The following is a 19,944-nucleotide window of genomic DNA, read 5'->3' on the forward strand; positions in this document are numbered from 1 at the left end:
TTGTGGTTTTATATTAATTTTGATCGACGATTAGACATTGTCGATGTAATAAGGTACAAAACTCATTATTATGCAAAGTTCAAAATTTCGAAAATCAACTTTTCACTGATTCAAGTTTTGCAGCTGCCAATTTTGGAACTCCTTCGCAAAATTTAGATAGTTGCATTCTCATCACAAATTTAGCAATCATGCTCATTTTCACAACTTCCAGATATGAAAAACATTTATAAACCATTTTATGTCATATTTTTTATCTGCATTTGATCATCTCAACGGAAACACATAATTCAATACTTGTGTGACCCTCAATGGTTTATGATATAGTCAGTCGTGAGTTCACAACTCGTGTGATTCGAGACAAAACTTGTCCCTATTCGGCCTTACACTAATTAGCCACATTATGTACATCAACCCTTTGATCACAAGAAAGTCAAAACTAAGTTCTGATTGTATCTACTGAATCATGGTAAGAGCATTTAGTAGTATCGTCACATGATTATCTAGGAATCATTGATAGTGCCTGCAAGAATCAATAGATTATGGTTAGCGTACAGTACGGTCCCTTCAACACATGAATCCATATTGAATCTGCAACCTTTGTTATATCTAGAGCTGCATATGAATTCGATAAAGATGTAATGTATCTTTGAGTAATCATAGTGACATCGTATGTACAACTTGGGAACCACTTTATCCTAAAACACATTTTTTACTCTAGCCATATTTCATTGCACCATTAACTCATTAAATCATATAGGATATCCACATATGTAGGTGAACGATGAATATCAACTACAATACATAGGCTCCTATGTATGTCAAAACTGCACCAACCTTGTCAACTGATGACCCGCGTGGAGTCGTTAAACGAGTCAAATTACAGTACTAGTGTGTAGAGTCTCTATGTTTTCTCGAGTCAAAAGAATAATGGTGTAAAATCATAACCACAAACTGCTTCACTCAATAAATGATAGCCACTTGAGAAGTCCGAAGGAGGGGTTCAGTGATTCATCATATGAACACTCATATCTATGATTGGACATCTTCATTCTCATACTAATGAAACATGATGTATAACATCATAGATGGTAGTCTTGATCTCGATCGACTTTTATTGTTCTTATAGACGACTGAATTGAATAGAAACAAGTTTAGAATATATGGTAGCTAAAATGTGTTTCATGATCAGCATGACATGTACGACCTCATAGTAAAATAGTATATTCAAGGTTTTTATCTCTACAGATTTAATGTGTAAATGTCAGAATGTATTATAACGTAAAATATTATTTAAATAAAAATTTTTTATTACATAAGAGTCAATAAAGCTCAAGTCACAAGTTGTCTTACTTGGCACCTACTCTATCAATATCTCGCTTGCCCTATAGCCAGCTGCCCATAGATATTAAACTCATTGTTTCACAATAATTTTCAAACAATGGTCATGCATGGTAATCTTAAGTGTATCACTAATGTTATCTGCAAAGGTGACTCTCTCAACTGATGTGTCTCATCTACCCAAAATCTCTCGGATGATGTAAAACTTGCTTAGTATATGTTTGTATCGCATATGAGACCTTGTCTCCATTGCTTGAATAATAGCACCAATATTGTTGCAGTACATTGGGACTGGATCAACTCCATTAGGAATGACGTAAACTCTTAAAATTCATCATCCAAACAACCACTTTTGTTGCTGATGGAACTAAGTATTTGGCTTCAGTGGTAGAATCCAATGTGGTGTCTTGATTGGAAGTATTTCAAGGTACAACACCACCATTGATCTTGAATAAAAATCCAGAAATTGATTTTGAATCATCAAAATCTGATCAGAAGCTAGAATCAGTGTAGCTTTCCAATTTAAATTTCTACCCCATAGATCATGAACAAAGTCTTAGGCCTTGCGGAAATAAACTGAAAGATAGATTGAATAAGTTTGGATAAATTATTGAAAACATAACAAATAGAATGATGAACATGAGAATTTTATGGATGTTCGGAGCCTTCAACGGCTCCTGCATCACCTCTTCTATCTCAAAGATATTATTTCACTAAAAGACCTTGATTGACTACAAATATTTGTAATAACCAACTTTAGTTGGACTTATACAATGCAAAACTGAAACTCTTAACTTATCAGTTTGATAACTGAATAACTCTAGTAAATAGCTTGAATGCTACAAATACAATAATGAAATAAGAGCTAAAATGTGCGATTTGCAAACTGAATAAACTTAAGAGTAAATCTCAAATAACCAATAGTTGTTCTATTGCTATTTTTTTTGTATCGTAACGTTACGTAACCTTTCTTCAACTGAAATTATCAGCTATAAATAGTCTTCGATTCCAAAGGTCACATTGAATATATTTAATAGTTAATATCCATTGAATCGTCTTCCAGTCCATGTAGACGACTTTATTCTGACAGAGGTACAATGTATCATATTCTGATCTACAATCTGTTTACTGAGCTTTGAATAATTAGTTTTAAGATTTATTTATTCTTATAAGAACTTTTAGTCTATTCACTTCAGTTCTTAATCCATTTAAGTCCGATAAGTCTCCTTTCAGTTACGACCTCTTTGTTGCGTCAGTTCAGTTTAATTCTTCAGTTCTTTTACGGATTTGTTTGTCAAACTATGAAACTCATAAATTCCAACAAAGACATTGATAAGGTAGATTTTATCAATAAAAGGATCAATACTGTACATGACCTCCATGTCAGTTATGTGAATACTTAGCGATGACCGCTACAATTCCAGCCAGTTGAGAAAGTGTTTCTGAAAGTTTCTCCTTTTAGACGTGTGATGGGAATCAGACTCAAAGGAAAGTTTACATCGAGGTTCATTGGGCCATTCAATATGCTCGAAGATGTTGGGAATCTGACCTACATAAATGTCCAGTATTCATAATGTGTTATGCGTATCTGTGTTGATTCAATATGCATCAGACAAGTCACAGGTTCTGCATTCAGCAGAAGTGCAGCTCGAACTTAACTTAACTTAACTTAACTTAACTTAAGTGGAGCAACCGTTCAAGATTTTGGATAAGAAAGACAAGGTTCTCAGAAACAAACGTATCCCGCTCGTCTTAGTTGAATGGAAACGATTTGAGGGACAAAAAAAGAAAAGTGGGAGCTAGAAAGTCATATGCGGTATGATTATCTGAATTTGTTTTAAGTTGTAATTTTCCCAGTTTTATTCCATTGTATTTCAGTTGTAATTTTCTTTACCCCAGCCGATTTCAGGGACAAAATCTTGTTAAGACGGGGAAGGAGAATGTAATGACCCAAGTTCTATCATCAATAAAGTATGGTTTAAACTTGATTAAGCTGTCATCACGCAATGAAATTGAAGTATTTATTCAACAGCCCAATTGAAACTACCAAAGGGTGGTTCAGAACTGCCAAACAGATCAGAACGTCCGAAGGGTAGATCGGACTTTTCGAACTCAAGCAGCTAAAAAAGCAATATTGTGTCCAATGAACATAGACACATATGAGTTCGGAGCTTCCAGAGAGCAGATTAGAGCTTTCAAACCGCTAGGTCTCAAGACGACATTAACACATAGAGTATAAAGCTTCCGAAACGGCTTCAGATCTTCCAAACTCCGCCTATAAATAGGCCATCAGAATGTGTAACGTCCAAAAATCAGTCCATGTAAATCGCATGTATGAAAATTGTTTAATTTCTTATTTATTTTATTTAATTGATTTTAAATGCTTAAAGGATATATTTTATATGATTAAATGTTTAAATTGCATGATTACATGAAATTAAGAATTTTGTCCGGATATTCGATATTAGACCGGGGAAAGAAAATCAGGGACGACCAAGATGAATATTTTTTAAAGCTCGATAAAATGATTAAATAGGATGAATTTTTTTAAAAAATGCCAGAATCCAAATTATTTTACGAATCGAGCCCTATTTTATCCGGGAAGCCTATTTTAGTCAAACCAAGGATTTTTAAAGGCCCGAAAATTATTATTTTCGAAAACGATTTTTGTAAACTTTTATTTTATATTTAATTGGGCCTAATGTACCTAGGATTAATAGGTCTAATTACTTTCAAAACAACAGTCCTAAAAACTCTAAAATCTAAACTCATAAATCACCTAAAACACTAAATTATAAGATCAAAAATTGGGTTTTATAGACTCCTAGTTGCCGAAAATTTCACACAACACACACACACACACACACACTAAGATTTTCGAAATTTTGAGAGCAAAATACAAGGGTTGTTCGTCGTCCGTTCGATCCTCTTCGCAGCCCACGCCAACGATCGAATATTCGAGCGTTATCAACGCAAAGGCACGGTTCTAAACTTTTTTTTGCACCATTCAAATCATAATATGCATGATTTATGTCTTCTAGCATGACAAACGTTTAAGTTCAAATTATTTTACGTTTATACGTATATTTCTCAAAGTTTCGACGTTTTTATGCATCAACAAATGGTGTTATGAATCTGATGGACACGCTGCTAATATGAGACGATTAGGGGTGGTAAAAAGTATCGTTTAAGGAGGAACAAAGGCTGGACAGTAGCTAGAAGGGGCGCGCATGGGAGGAAGCTCGAGCACCTAGGGTTTCTAGGGTTATCCATAGTGTTTGGGCACATGATGGTCTCGGCTAAGGGGAGGCAGCGCCAGGGCTTGGATCAGGTCCTGTGTGACTACGGCTGGAGGGTTAGGAAGGCTCAAGGCTGGTTGGACGGAGGCTAGATGAAGGAGGGCAACAACCGCGAGCCCTAGGAACCATGTGGTGCGCGCGGCTTGATGATAAAAGAAGGGGTGCACATGTTGTAAGCTTGAACCATGGGGCTCAGTAGGCTCCTAGGCAGGGGCTACAGGGGTGGCTAGGTGCTGGTGGTCCAATGGTTCGATAGAAGGGAAGCCGCAAGACCTAGGAGAAAAAAGAGGGCCGGTCCAGCGTTGGGCTGGAGGGTGCCAGGGGCTAGTGGGCTGGTCCAGGACAGTTCAGGGTGGTCCAAGAGGGTAGGTTGGTGGTCTGGGCGTGCGCTGGTCCAAGGTGGCTCGGGAGTTTTGGGAGAAATGTGGCTCGATTAGGTTTAGGGCTCGATTATGGCTTAAAGATGGGAAAGTGGTTCAAATCGTGGTTTGCGGGGAATGGTTCGTGGTTCACGGGGGTAGTTTAGGGATGAAAGGTTTATGTTTCAAATTTGGGAAGAAAATATTAAGTTTTGAATTTATTCGGGTTTAAAACGCTTTACGGTTTAGTTATTAAATTATTAAATAGAAAGGCTCGTGTTTACGTTTAAGAAAAATATTAGAAGTCAAAATTAAGTTTTATATGATGCCATGAGATAGGTTCGTGTCAAGAAAAGTAAGAAAAAGTCAAAAATGAGAAGTTCGAGGTCTAGGGGTAAAATGGTCATTTTATGTGACCATTTTACGTCCCAGGTAGCTCGAAAAGTCTGGCAGTATCCCGAAGGATCATAATATATGCTAAATGATATTATGATAAAAACATGATATTTTTATGATATATGCAAAGGTTGTACAATTTTTCTCGAAAAATGTTATTTTACGATTTTTGAAGGACATAATATTTTATAAATAAAAGGAAATAAAAAATATTTTGAAGGATGTGAATTGACTGTGACACAAAAGACATGATTGGGGGTACCGTGAGGAAAAAAGCCTCAGAGGGAGTCCGTTTACGGGAGAAAGCTTCGAATGGAGCCCGACGATCGTATTTCTATATTTGGACACGGCCCATTGACGAGAGTTGCTGACACCCCCAGCCTCTAGGTACTTGGTATAGCTAGACTGATCAGTCGACCATGATGATATGATAGTCACTTTCAAGGATCAAATTTCACCCAAAAATGATATACGATGATGAAAAGATTTATGATTTAATGATTTACGATTTATGATTTATTTATGCTTACAAGTCTTATGCCATCTTATTTTAAATAAAAGTATGAGTTTTAAATGCATGGTCCTGTATACATATTATTTGATATTTATGGTTAGAACGTGCTGAGTCATTAGACTCACTAGGTTTGGATGGTCGCGGGTGAGGATGATTTTGAGGGAGGCGCTGATACTTGAGTGGATCGGGTCCGACAGTACACTCTCGAATGACTTTTATTTTCCGTATCAGCTTAAGATTTAAAGTTTTAAAGTAAAAATTTTGAGAATTATTTATTTAAAGATTTTATGTTTTATTTAGAAGTTTAGTTTTGGATTATTTTAAAATTGACGTACGATTTGTAGGTGACGATTTATGGATTGTATGCATTTAAAAATTTTAAATATTAGTTTTTATATCGGATGGTTTTGAAATTAGAAGAAAATGTTTATAAAATAAAAAAATTCCCTGATATTTATTTAAATTTTAAAGTTAAAAGTAAGGGACGTTTCAGAATGTCTTATTTCTCACTCCAAATACAAGCTTTTCTCTTAATATCCAGTGCATTCTAGGATTTTTAAGTTATTTTCGAAGTCCGTACTAGTTGCGTATAGCTCCCGGAGCAAACGGTGACTTATGGATCGAGCGAGCTATGAGGCTAACAACCCCAGAAAAATGACAATAGACGAACGTGTGATCCGATAACCTTAGTTATACATGGAGGATAGTAAATACATCATGAGTAGAGAATAATACAAATTGTTGGGTTGGAATGACTAGAAAATAATATAGTTCGATGAGATAAAATTAGTTACTGAGACTGCACAAATTTTTTTTTTAATAAAATAAGATACTTAATTAAAGGATTAAATATGGTTCTAAAGAACAATTGGAATGGAATAGATTAATTGTCGAAAGACCGTGGGGTTAGAATTTAAAAGCTAAAATATAAATAGAATATTAACAAAAATGATAATCTCTTGCATTTAACTAAAAAATATTTGTATAAAAATAATAAATATTAAAATTGTGCTGCATCAATAGATTGTAGAATTTAATTAATATAAGGTTATTATATTTATTTCTTCATATTAACAAAAAAAATTCAACTATTTTTTATTATATATAAGTCTCTTGATATTTATGAAAAATAACAAACAAATCATTTTTTTTAATATTACATACATTTCGATAAATTTATATTTATTTTATATTTAACCTGCATTTATTTATTATTTTTAAAACTCAAGAGATGGGTATGTTATATATAAATATGGATATTTTTATTTGTAAATAAATATGACAAACTCCTTTAATATAATCTGAAATTATTTTTGTAATTTTGACCTCGTGATTTCTCTCATAAATATAGAACGGAAATGCTGTTTTAAGAAATCTCCCCAGTTAATAACCGTCGATTATCTACTTGATCGAACGGCCCACGAGGAAACCCTAATGGAGTCCCAAGCTGCACTTATAAGCCCCCAACTCCTCTCCATTTCACCTCTTCATACACTCGCAACTCTCTCCTTGCGGCCTTCGGCGAGCTAGGAATCTCAAGCTTTTTCCGGAGGTAATTCTATCCTTCTATGCTTTATATTGTCTATATTTGTCTATATCTGCAGCGACCGATGCTAGATCTATCTTGTTCTTGGGATTTATTATTTTTTTGATGAATTATAGCTGGCTATTTGGTTGAATTGATCATCTGTATGTGTTGAAAGGTATTTATTGACTACTTTTTACGGATCTCAAAGTTTTTTAACGCGAATCTTACCTTGGAGGTTTTTTGTTTCAATCTTAGACAAATCAAAACGGTTCTTTGATTTCACGTGTTAGATTATGAATCTTAAATTTAATTGTTCTTCCAGTGTTTGTTTGGTTTAAGCTATGAATGGGAGTTCATTTCTGTTTATTGTTTAAAGATTATCTTTGTATTGAACCTGCCTTTGAGATCTGAAAGGTTTTCGCTTTAAAATTTACCTTAAGTTGTTGATGGATTCAAAAGTTAATATTTGTTTCGTGATTGTAAAATTGTTTTCTTCTTTGTACTTTTAGTTGTAGATTTTATTTTTATGATGATTGCTGGATGCTGCTATTTGTAGTCTGGTTGCTAGACTAGTTTCTAACTGTAAAACTTGTTAGCATGTGTGTTTTAAGATGTTCTCATATTGCTGATGTTTGATTGTAATGATTAATGTAAGAACAACGCTGTTATATGGTACATTTACAGTGAGTCTTAAAAAGCTTGTTTCTAGTTGCAGTTTGATTATTAAGCTCATCACATGGGTAAGGAAAAGATTCACATTAGCATTGTGGTCATTGGCCATGTCGACTCTGGGAAGTCTACAACCACAGGCCACTTGATCTACAAGCTTGGAGGTATTGACAAGCGAGTCATTGAAAGGTTTGAGAAGGAGGCAGCTGAGATGAACAAGAGGTCATTCAAGTATGCCTGGGTGCTGGACAAGCTTAAGGCTGAACGTGAACGTGGTATCACCATCGATATTGCCTTGTGGAAGTTTGAGACCACGAAGTACTACTGCACTGTGATTGATGCTCCTGGACACCGTGACTTTATCAAGAACATGATTACTGGCACCTCTCAGGCGGACTGTGCTGTCCTCATCATTGATTCCACCACTGGTGGTTTTGAAGCTGGTATTTCCAAGGATGGTCAGACCCGTGAGCATGCATTGCTTGCTTTTACTCTTGGTGTCAAGCAGATGATTTGTTGCTGCAACAAGGTGAGAAATGCTCATTATCTTATTTCACTAAGGGTGCATTTGGATTGAGGATTTGAAATCCATTAATTTCAAATTCATTTACATTGTTTAATAACTTAACATAAGAAATTCAAATCCTTCTCCAATTAGTGACACTATAATTGAAATAATCACAATGGATTTCATATAGAATGTAGTAGGAGATTGATTTGAGTTTCCTTTATTGATGTTATTTAACAATGAAAATGAATTTGCATGGGTGACTCAATCCAAATGCAACCTAAGTTTTGTGGTTAAGTATCATTTTTGTTTGAATCCTGAAGATCTAACATAAAGATGTTATATATATTTGCAGATGGATGCCACCACACCCAAGTACTCCAAGGCTAGGTATGACGAAATTGTGAAGGAAGTTTCTTCCTACCTTAAAAAGGTTGGATACAATCCTGAAAAAATCCCATTTGTTCCAATTTCTGGTTTTGAGGGAGACAATATGATTGAGCGATCCACGAATCTCGAGTGGTACAAGGGCCCAACCCTCCTGGAAGCCCTCGACATGATCCAAGAGCCCAAGAGGCCGTCAGACAAGCCACTTCGTCTCCCACTTCAGGATGTTTACAAAATCGGTGGTATTGGTACTGTCCCAGTTGGTCGAGTTGAGACAGGTGTCATCAAGCCTGGAATGGTTGTCACATTTGGTCCCACCGGTCTGACCACTGAAGTTAAGTCTGTTGAGATGCACCATGAATCCATGCCTGAGGCTCTTCCAGGTGACAATGTCGGGTTCAACGTCAAGAATGTTGCAGTCAAGGATCTCAAGCGTGGCTTCGTAGCTTCCAACTCCAAGGATGATCCCGCCAAGGAAGCTGCCAACTTCATCTCCCAGGTCATTATCATGAACCACCCTGGCCAGATTGGTAACGGATACGCCCCAGTGCTCGACTGTCACACCTCCCACATTGCTGTCAAGTTTGCCGAACTTGTGACCAAGATCGACAGGAGATCTGGCAAGGAGCTAGAGAAGGAGCCCAAATTCTTGAAGAACGGTGATGCTGGACTCGTAAAGATGATTCCCACCAAGCCTATGGTCGTCGAGACCTTCTCCGAGTACCCACCCCTTGGTCGTTTTGCTGTGCGTGACATGCGTCAGACCGTTGCTGTTGGTGTTATCAAGAGCGTCGAGAAGAAAGATCCCACCGGTGCCAAGGTCACCAAGGCTGCTGCCAAGAAAGGAGCCAAGTAAAACGTTGGAATTGATTCTCTTTTATTGTCCTTGGTTGAATGCATTAGTCTCAGTTTTGATTTATTCAGACAAATTTTAAGGTTTTGTAGTTGTTTGCGTGCGTGCACTTATTTCATTTTCTTGCACCTTTTCGAGAAAGATTATCGAGCAAGTTGATTTTTCAAACTAGATTGCATGATTGATGTGGATTCAGGCATGGATGCCCAGCTATTTATGGTTTATAATCCGTTTGTCATTGTATGATTTGCAGCACTTTTTACATGTCAGGATATTCATATGATGTCTGATTTAGCGTTTTGCAGACGTTGCACCCCCCCCCCCCCCCCCCCCCGGGATTCAAGCAGAAACAACGACAAATGTATTCCTGAAATTTGGTCTAAAAGATAACCTTTTGAAATTTTAATAAATGTACCACGCAGCCCAAGCTGGAATCTATGCTAAGCATTTGGAATTATGAGCTTACTAGCATTTATGAGATCATTTTGACTATCAATATTTCTATTTATTATTTATTAATCTAAACAAGCCGAATCCATTAATTCTCCTCAAAAGAATTTTTAAAGAGACAATCATCAACTCCCTTGTGTGGCATGCACACGTTAACAAACCCAAACTATTAAGCAACAAAACTGACATACTATCTTCAATATGTAGGGGTGAAACCAGATTTATATGTGGGTGGACCAAAATAATTACAGATCACAAGTATTTTGTTTAAAATTCATTGCTAAAAATTTAAGATATCAACATAATAAATTTAAAATGGAATGATGGATAATATTTCAATCAAATGCATATAATAATAAATGAAAAATTATGAAATTTAAATGCATTTTACAATCAAAATAATTTTAGTTATATTATATTTTACTCCAAAGATTAATGTTTGACTCGTCTATTCTATATTATCTCAATATATTTAAGTAATTTCTAGGATACTTCCGTAAGTTTTAAATTTCTTAAAATATGAGAAATGATGTGCGCTATTATTGCTTCATATCTATCCCCCCCCTCTGTAATTTATTTGTAATCACCATCATCCACTTCATTTTTAAATTTCTCCAGTCATATGATTTGATTTCTCACTGTTGCGATTTATGAATCTGTACAATTTGAGTTAATCATTTTCTTAAATCAAAGTAAAAATAAGTCTTTTGTGAGATGTCTTTACGAATTTTTATTTTTGAGTCGGGTTGTTCTGATCCATAATTATAATAAAAAATAATATTTTTGATATAAAATGATATTTTTCGTAAGTTGAATTAGATCGGAGATCTGTTTCACGAAATTGATCCACAGACGGCCTTACCAGAGTTTTTGTGATGAAAAGATTGCCATAAGTGTTCATTGCGTAGTCATACTTGAATCAACCGGTGCCAACTCGTTAACTTGTTGGAGCCACATCAAGATTTTTGGTAGTGGTGTATCAAGGCATTAGGTCGCGAAAAAGAAATCGCATGGTGAATGAGCCACGATTGTGATGTCCCGATCTTAAATGAGTTAAAAAAAATGTTTGAATTAAACTACAATCAACATCTACAACAATTTGTGTTGTCATCTTCAACGAGGGATACGAATGAGTTGTCACAAGAGGAGCTCATTGTACGAAGCTTTATTGGTTTATGTTTTATGACTTGTATTATATGGCATTTTTAAAATTGATTTCAAAATTTTCTTACAAGAAGCATATGTTTTACACATTCGAGGCCAAATTAAGAGCACATTTTGAGATTCAGCGAACCATATATATATATGCTTTGAAAAAGAAAATTAACTCCACTCTGTTTACAATTTTATTATATCCCCAAAAACAAAATCAGACAATACTCAAAAACAATAAACAAATCAAAATCGTCGCTCGAAAGGCAAAGAAAAATTAATCAAATTCCAAATCCAATGTTTCATCACCAAATCCCCCGGCCTCCACCTCGACCTCCCCACTTGTAGTAGACGGCCACGCCGGCAAAATGGCAGACTCGCGTTGCGCGTCAATGATTCTCTTGAACCTACTGCTGCTCATTCCGAATGAAGCTGCGAACTCTGGTCCTCTCATTGCATTGAGCATTGAGTTCGCTCCCGCCAAGAACTGAGGCCTGTTGTTTCGAGCCGAGGTGGTGAAGCCGAAGAACTCGAACTGGGCTGTACGAGAGGCGATCTGGCAAAAAGGGAAGTAACGGGGTATCCAGAAGACGTCGCCTTGGCTTACATTAGAGTTCATGGCTAGGCTTCCATTAGGGAAGACGATTTGGATCGTGCCGGATCCTTGTAATACGATGCCATATTCGGTTGCTCTAGGATTGATATGGGGTGCCATCATTGATCCCTGCAGCATTTAGCAAACATTTTGATTTCAGACCATGCAAAATTATCCGATGCTACTCTCTATATGTCATTGATTATGTGGATCACATTGGTCAAAGATATGTATACATATTGTCCTTTTAACATTTTATATATTGCAAAGAAATCACATGTTACAACTGGAACGAACACGGTAGTATCGCTGTTATACTTGCGTGCGATGTGTGATTAGAATATAAAAATGAAGGACTTCACCTTGGTTAGGCTGACAAGATAAACACCAGTATCTGAATGTTTAAGGGGTGAATAATCTGACTCATCCAAACTAACGCTCCATCCATAATTGTTCTTAAAGTCGGCCTTCCTTTCGTAGATATTACAGGAGCCCGGTCCCCTGCCGGTTTTGCTCCATCCGTCGTCCTGCCTCTTGTCTGCCTTTGCAAACATGGAAACCAACATTTCCTTTAAAGAGCACCAGGTAGATCCTTCTTCTTCTACGACTTCTTCTTTAGTTCGGACTATTTTCCGCATATGTGCCAGTTTTTCATGTCGCTTCATGTCCAAAAATTTAGACCAGGAATGAGAATTGTCTGATAAGTGAACAATTGGGCCATGCTTTTGTCTTGTTAGCATTTCACTCAATTCTGCTTCCGAAACCTGTCAAGTACATATGATTTATTCGGGTTAAATGTGCTTAGAAATTTGTGCGCTTTTCGGTTGCAAAGTTGTTTCTTACATTGAATGCTGCTGACAAGGTTGAGGGCTCAAATCCAGACAGCACAGATGTTGGATATGTTCCACCGGCTATGAAGAAAGACTGGCAACATACATGGAAACCAAGAGTTTACTATTTTCTCAAAAGATTCTGCATTATGATTAAATAAATAACAATCTTCCGAATCAAGTATTCAAGTTACCTGAATGGTATGCCAGTGCAAGCTCTCAAATGCATCAATGCTGCAGATCATATGAAGACTGTGGCTATGATCTGTGTTAATGAAATAAAAGGCTGAACCAGCTTCTATTCTGTATATATCTCCCATTTTCAACGTCCTTTCCACTAGTTTGTCCTTGTGTATATGTCCAACTCTTGCTTCACCTGCACCATTTAATTTTCCCATAGATAAATATTTATTAAAATTTATCTTCTTTTTGAAATTTTTTTTATATCAGCACTCATATATATATGCATGGACATGAAATAGAACCAATAGTTTAGTGCAAATGTATTTCTCCGTAATTTTCTCCATTGACTATTTTCACTTGAAAGGGGCATCGGTTGAGCCTGCCGCATGAATTCATGCATGCAGAATCCAATGGTTATCATTAATCGATCGGGTCTGCCGTATTCATAGTGTATATATATATATATACCTGCGCGAAGGAAGATGATGAGCGAGGAATCAAGGTACTGTGGTATGAAAAGGCTTCTGGGCTCCATAGTAATGAATCCAATATGCATAGGATTTGTGATAGATTTGCCTCTTACACCTCTCACCACCTTCATTTCTCCGGCATCGGTCTTCACCACATGCTTCGAATCCTTCAACAGAAACCAGTCACTCCCTCCTTCTCTCCACCACCCTTCATCCTCAACATCGACCCCGCCCCCTGCAGCCGCCACCGCCACCGCCACCGCAGCTGCCGCAACCACCAGCAGAAAGAGTGCTTCCCAATCAATTCTTTTCCCCATCATCGATCCAATTTAGTTACTTCTTTAACTCGTTAGTTAATTGATTGATTATAGAGCTATGCGGGGTACGGTATTTATACACACGATTAGTAGAGTAAAGGGGACTAGCTAGATGAACAGGTGTGAATCCTTGATGAATTCTTGGGGTTGAATTACCCGTACGGTTGAGAAATATCCGATCTCACCTTGAGACAAGGTCACTTGGTAATATATATATATATATATATATATATATATATATATGCAAATCTCATTTTGTGTAGGATCGATCGGTTCAAGAGTTATTTCTTGTGGCCATTGAATTTCAAGGACTAGGCATGATTTTAATGCGATCGAGACGTATCACTTGGCTTAGTTTGATATACATGCAAAAATGCTTTGATTTTTCTAACTTGTTGGATTCGTAGTCGGATGATCGAATAAAATTTCCAATATTACTACACTTATTCATTAGGCTTTTACTATAATCCTAGCGTGGTGGGTAGAAAATCCTATTATAAATATAAACTGAAGCTACCATTTTTTAAATTTTTTTATGATAAATAAAAATAGGAATATTTAATTGGTCTAATATAACTACATTTCATCAATAATTAAATAAATTTTCTTATAATATAAATTGATTGGTATTTAAATCGATAAAGTATATTCTAATTTGTATTTACTATTTGAAGAATGAATCAAATGTTTCTTTTCACTAATATGGAGCGATAGAAAAATGAATTAAATATTTAAAAAATATTCCCTCCCTATATTATACAAATAATAGCTTGGCTCATCAGTTTTTTTATCTATACATTTCTTCCACGTAAACTCAGACCATTGGGGACAAAATCTTGATTAAGTGATGTGGCGGAACAAGTTTTATTCAATTTTTTTTTTATATTTTGATGTTAGCAAAAAATTAAGATAAAACTGATTTAAGTTAAACTGATGAACAAAACTGGCTATTTCTTATCACTCTATGAGTTTGCATCAGTTAACATCAGAAGACTAATTAACTAATGATTGGATAAAGTTTTTTGTTTAAAACTGATCGCAACAGTGTAGAACTGTCAGAGAATGTTGACATAGACAAAAGAAAAACCACTCAGACACTTTCTTTTTAGAACAAATCTATTTTAAAATGTCTATATATAAAGAAATGATTCAATTTAGTAAGGTTACGACTTTTATTGTGATTCAAGAATTCGAACTTCCAAATATCTGAAGTAAAAATTCAATCAGTCGAGCACACTTTATAAGGAATTGTATCTGAATCATCAATGATCAATAAGTGCTAGGATATAGCAGTATTACAAATCATTGTATTTAAATAACAGTCTGTATATTGTCCATCTTCAGTTGAAGTGTACTAGGAGTTTCACTTTGACAGTGTTTAAGTCCAAACTGAACTGGGATTTTGCAAACTACTTGCACTATCCAAATCTTCTAGTGTGAGCCTTCCAAAAAGAAAAAATGGTGATGTAGGAGCTTAAATTCTCTGAACATGAAACAAAATCCAGTGTTCCACACTTTCAGTTTATCTTTCAGTCTAACCAGTTTGTTGATTTATTATAATATGTTAGTTTGGCTTCTTTCCGCACATATTTATTAATCATATGACATTGACAATGGAGAATATATACAATTCAGTTGCCAAGCCAACTAATTAAAATTTTAAAAAGTAAATTGTGTCTAGTGTTTATTTAATCCCCTTCTAAATACTACAACCGATCATATCAAGTGATATCATAGCAATGCTTATTCTCGACTTTGAACATTTCTTTTTCAAATGACTTCATTCAGCAAAATTTTGATGTTCTCCAAGGAAGACTTTGATGACTGGTAGATAAGGATGCAAGCTCATTTAGCTGCTCAGGATGATGATATGTGGTTCATTATCAAAGATGGACTAATGAATATATTGAACGGCAATATAGTAATAGCCATCAGTAACGGTGCTCCTCAAATGATAGAAAAACCAATGAGTGATTGAACAAATGATGACAAGAAAAAAACAAATCTTGAAAATGTGGTGAAGGACATTATGTATAAAACTCTTGACAAAAAAACATTTAGCAAAATCAAAATGTGTTAGACATACAAAGAAATTTGAGAAAAATTGATTCAGTTGTGCGAAGGTAATGAACAAACTAAAGAGAACAAACTTTTTGTGGCCATAGAGAAGTTTGAAAATATCAAAATGAAGCTTAGAGAATCAATGTCTGACTTTGATGAGAGAGTCAATGGAATTGTGATAGAACTCAGTGTACTTGGAAAAGTATACAACAACCGAGAAGTATTTTTAAGTTAATGAGAGGAACTCCAAAAAAATGAGATGTCAAGACTATGAGACTACGTGAATCCAAAGATTTGATCAAAATGGAACTATATGATTTGTTTGCGGACTTAAAATCTTAAGAATTTGAATTGCAAATAAAAGAATATGATTAATCTACCCTCAGTTGACTAAGACTCTAATTGCGCTGAAACTGAAACCATCAATTTCGAATGAAAAATCAGCTGGACAATTGAACATTAATGCCATGTCACTATTTGTGAAGAAATTTTGCAAGTTTCTAGTAAAGAATCAAGGGAATTTTCAAAACTCCAACCGAAGATCCTATCAAAAGAGAGAATCAACTTATTACTCCAATGCATGTTTCAATTGTGGCAAGACTGGCCATTTTATAGCATCCTATCCTAAACTAAAAAAAGATGACAAAATGTCAACTGAGAAGAGAAAAAGATCTTTTGACAAAAGGAGATCCAATAATCAGAAGAAATACTTCAAGAAGAAGCACGACAAAAAGTGTTGGTGGTTGAGTAAAGCAAGTCAAAGTGGCTGACTCTGACTCTAGGTCATCTAAAGATTCAAGTAGCTCCAGTGATGATGAAGAAGTGAAGTGCTTGAAGACAAAATTAAAACTAACTGTGAACAATATAGTGAAATGTTAAGTCTGGAGACATATATTGATAAACTAAAAATTAAGAATGAGATACATGATGAAAACCAGAAAGTTAAATTTGAAAATATGAAGCTAACAGAACTAGTTTCATCCTGGAATAAGTCTTCAGTTATATTAGCTAAAATGCAAGAGTTATAGAAATCTGATGGAGAAAAAACTGGTCATTGTTTCAGAAACAAAAAAAGCATTCCCTAGACAAGTACTCAACCAAAAATGAATATATGCAAAGAGAAATATGTTCAATTTGTAAAATCCAGTATGATACATGAATTTCAAGAACCTATCAATCAAGTTGCAAAGCCTATTGAAGATATGAGCAAAGGTAGAAAGTTTAGTGTTGGTTACATGCCTGAGAATTTCAATGCTAAGCCAAACTAGAAGCCCATTAAAACTAGTTTAGCTAGGCATAACTCGATGAAAAGTGTTCAGAAATGATATAAGCTGAACAATGATGTTGGAAAGGGTAAACAACATATGGTTTCTACTGTACGCAGAACACACCACACAGATGCTTACACATGACCTATTAGGAGCACAACAAGTGATCGGCCAGTTAAACTGATCCAGGTTGGGTTCCAAAAGGACTAATCCCTTCTGGACCCAAGTAGGTATGTGTCCCAAGATTTATTCGTAATTTGTGATTGTAGGGCACAATAACTTAACACATCAAGAAGTCAGTTTAGTACTTTGACGGTGGATATTGAAGGCACATGACTGGTGAAGCTAAACTGCTATCAAAACTAACTCACTTTACTAGACCCAAGATCACATTTGGAGATGCTTCTCAAGGTAAATCTTTGGGTAAGGGTAAGCTTATCTATTGTAACATTATCATTATTAGTTGCTGAAAATCTTAAGTAAAATTTGATCAGTATAAGTCAGTTATGTGATCATGATTTCTTAGTTGAGTTTAGTAAGCATGTCTATACTGTCAAAGATACTTCTTGTTGCATCATAATGACAGGTAAGATGTGCGATAACACATACAAAATCAGTTGGATTACTCATCCTACTGAATTAGTGTGCTTTATTGCTTCTAATTTACAAATGAACTGGTTGTGGTATAAGATGTTAAATCATTTAAATTTCAAAGCTACTGCAAATCTGAGCAAGAATGACTTAGTTACTGGTCTGACCAAAATTGAATTTCAAGCGACGAATTCTATTCAACTTGTGAAAGCTAGGTCATCTTTTAAAAGCAAATGATGTAACTCATTAACCAGAAGCTTAGAACTGCCACACATGGATTTGTTTGGTCCTATTGCAATTATGAGAATAGGGAGAATGAAATACTGTTTGGTCATTGTTGATTATTTCAAAAAGTTCACGGGTAATATTTTTAAAATTTTAAAGACCAAATTGTTGCTCAATTGATCAAAATTTTCAAAAGACTTTTAAATAAAAAATTATAAGGGATTGAAAAAATCAGATCCGACAGAGGAAATGAATTCGTTAACCAAAATTTTTATGCCTTTCTAGAAAATCATGGAATCCGGTATGAATTCTCAGCAGCCAGAACACCTAAGCAAAATGGAGTTGCTGAGAGAAGGAATATGACCCTTAAAGAAGCTGTTAGAACAATACTTGCTGATTCTGGAATTTATCAGAAATTTTGGGCTGAAACAATAAACAATGCACCTTATGATATCTTGCATTACAATCAACCCATTATATCTCACTTCAAAATTTTTGGTTGCAAATATTTTATCCACAACAATGGTAAAAATCATCTGACTGCTTTTGATTATAAGTCAAATGAGGATATATTTATTGGATATTCTTCAATTATTAAGGCTTATCATGTATTTAAAAAAAATGTAAATATTGAAAAATCATTGCACATTATACTTGATGAATAAGTGTCGACTGAATAGTCAACTAATCCAACCAAATTAATAAACCAATTTGAAGAAATCAATCTGAAAAATGGTGCTCCGGTTGACCAGTTTCTTGATGCACAAAGATCTAATAGAATTCCAACTGATGCCAACCAAACTGATATCAACTCAACATATTAGAACCAAACTAAAGTCAACCCAACTGATTCAGCTTCACTCAACAACGATGATGAACTTTATTATAGATGGAATATGGGCCATCCACCCGAATTGGCAAAAGGTAACCCAACTACCCCAATAAGAACCAATGGGTAGATGATCAATCAATTTTTACATGATGTATCTATTTCTAATGTTGAACCTAAAAGAATTGATGAAGCTTTAACTGATAGTAACTGGATTGATGCTATGCAAGAAGAGCTCAATCAATTTACTAGAAATCATGTCTGAGACTTAGTTCCAAGGCTTTCTCATCATTCAGTTATATGTACAAGATATGTGTACATGAACAAAAGAAATGAAGATGGAACCATAGTATGGAACAAAGCAAGACTAGTTTCCCAAGGATTCTGGCAAGAAAAAAGAATTGATTATGATGAAACATATGCACCAGTAGCTAGATTGGAAGCCATCCGTATGTTTCTTACTTTTATCTCTTACAAAAATTTCAAAGTCTAATCAAATGAATGTAAATAGAGTATTCTTGAATGGATAACTACAAGAAGAAGTCTATGTTGAACAACCACTAGATTTCGTCAATCATTTATTTCTTGATCATGTATATCACTTAAAAAAAACTTTATATGGTTAAAAACAAGCTCCAAGATCTTGGTATGAAACACTATCTAAATTTCAAATTGAACATGATTTTGTTATAGAGATTGTTGATAAGACTCTATTGAAATTCACCAAAGAAGATCATACCTTATTAGTATAAATTTATGTTGATGATATCATTTTTGGGTCAACTAACCCCAAAATATGTGAAAATTTTGCTAAACTGATACAAGACAAGTTTGAGATGAGTAAGTTGGACGAGCTAACAATTTTTTCTTGGTTTTCAAGTGAAAAAATTGGATAATGATATTTGCATAAGTCAAATTAAGTATACAAAGGAACTACTAAAGAAATTTCAGATGCAAACATGTTCTCAGCAGCGACCCAATGAGATCATCATTTAAACTAGATAAAGATGAAGAGGGAATATCCGTCGAGGTAATCATGTATCGATGTATAATAGGTTTTTTTATTATACATAACTGCCAATCGACCTTATATTGTATTTGTTGTATATATGTGTGCTTGGT

The 19,944-nt window shown here is 35.1% G+C and overlaps 2 protein-coding genes across 2 annotated transcripts; one reads left to right on the forward strand and one right to left on the reverse strand.

Annotated features, from left to right (window-relative positions):
• Positions 1 to 7,338: 7,338 nt before the first annotated feature.
• LOC142543136 (elongation factor 1-alpha-like) lies at positions 7,339 to 10,094 on the forward strand. The gene is made up of 3 exons (XM_075650195.1): positions 7,339 to 7,458; positions 8,150 to 8,632; positions 8,967 to 10,094. The coding sequence occupies exons 2-3, from the start codon at positions 8,171 to 8,173 to the stop codon at positions 9,852 to 9,854; spliced, it is 1,350 nt and encodes a 449-aa protein (XP_075506310.1). The 5' UTR covers positions 7,339 to 7,458; positions 8,150 to 8,170; the 3' UTR covers positions 9,855 to 10,094.
• Positions 10,095 to 11,585: 1,491 nt separating this feature from the next.
• Positions 11,586 to 13,878, reverse strand: LOC142543137 (vicilin-like seed storage protein At2g28490). Its single transcript, XM_075650196.1, has 5 exons — positions 13,530 to 13,878; positions 13,073 to 13,254; positions 12,892 to 12,972; positions 12,411 to 12,812; positions 11,586 to 12,177 (listed from the first exon to the last, which is right to left on the reverse strand). The coding sequence occupies exons 1-5, from the start codon at positions 13,849 to 13,851 to the stop codon at positions 11,731 to 11,733; spliced, it is 1,434 nt and encodes a 477-aa protein (XP_075506311.1). The 5' UTR covers positions 13,852 to 13,878; the 3' UTR covers positions 11,586 to 11,730.
• Between the last annotated feature and the right edge of the window lie 6,066 nt (positions 13,879 to 19,944).

The sequence above is a fragment of the Primulina tabacum genome, chromosome 4 (genome assembly GCF_025594145.1).
Source record: "Primulina tabacum isolate GXHZ01 chromosome 4, ASM2559414v2, whole genome shotgun sequence".
NCBI lineage: Eukaryota > Viridiplantae > Streptophyta > Magnoliopsida > Lamiales > Gesneriaceae > Primulina > Primulina tabacum.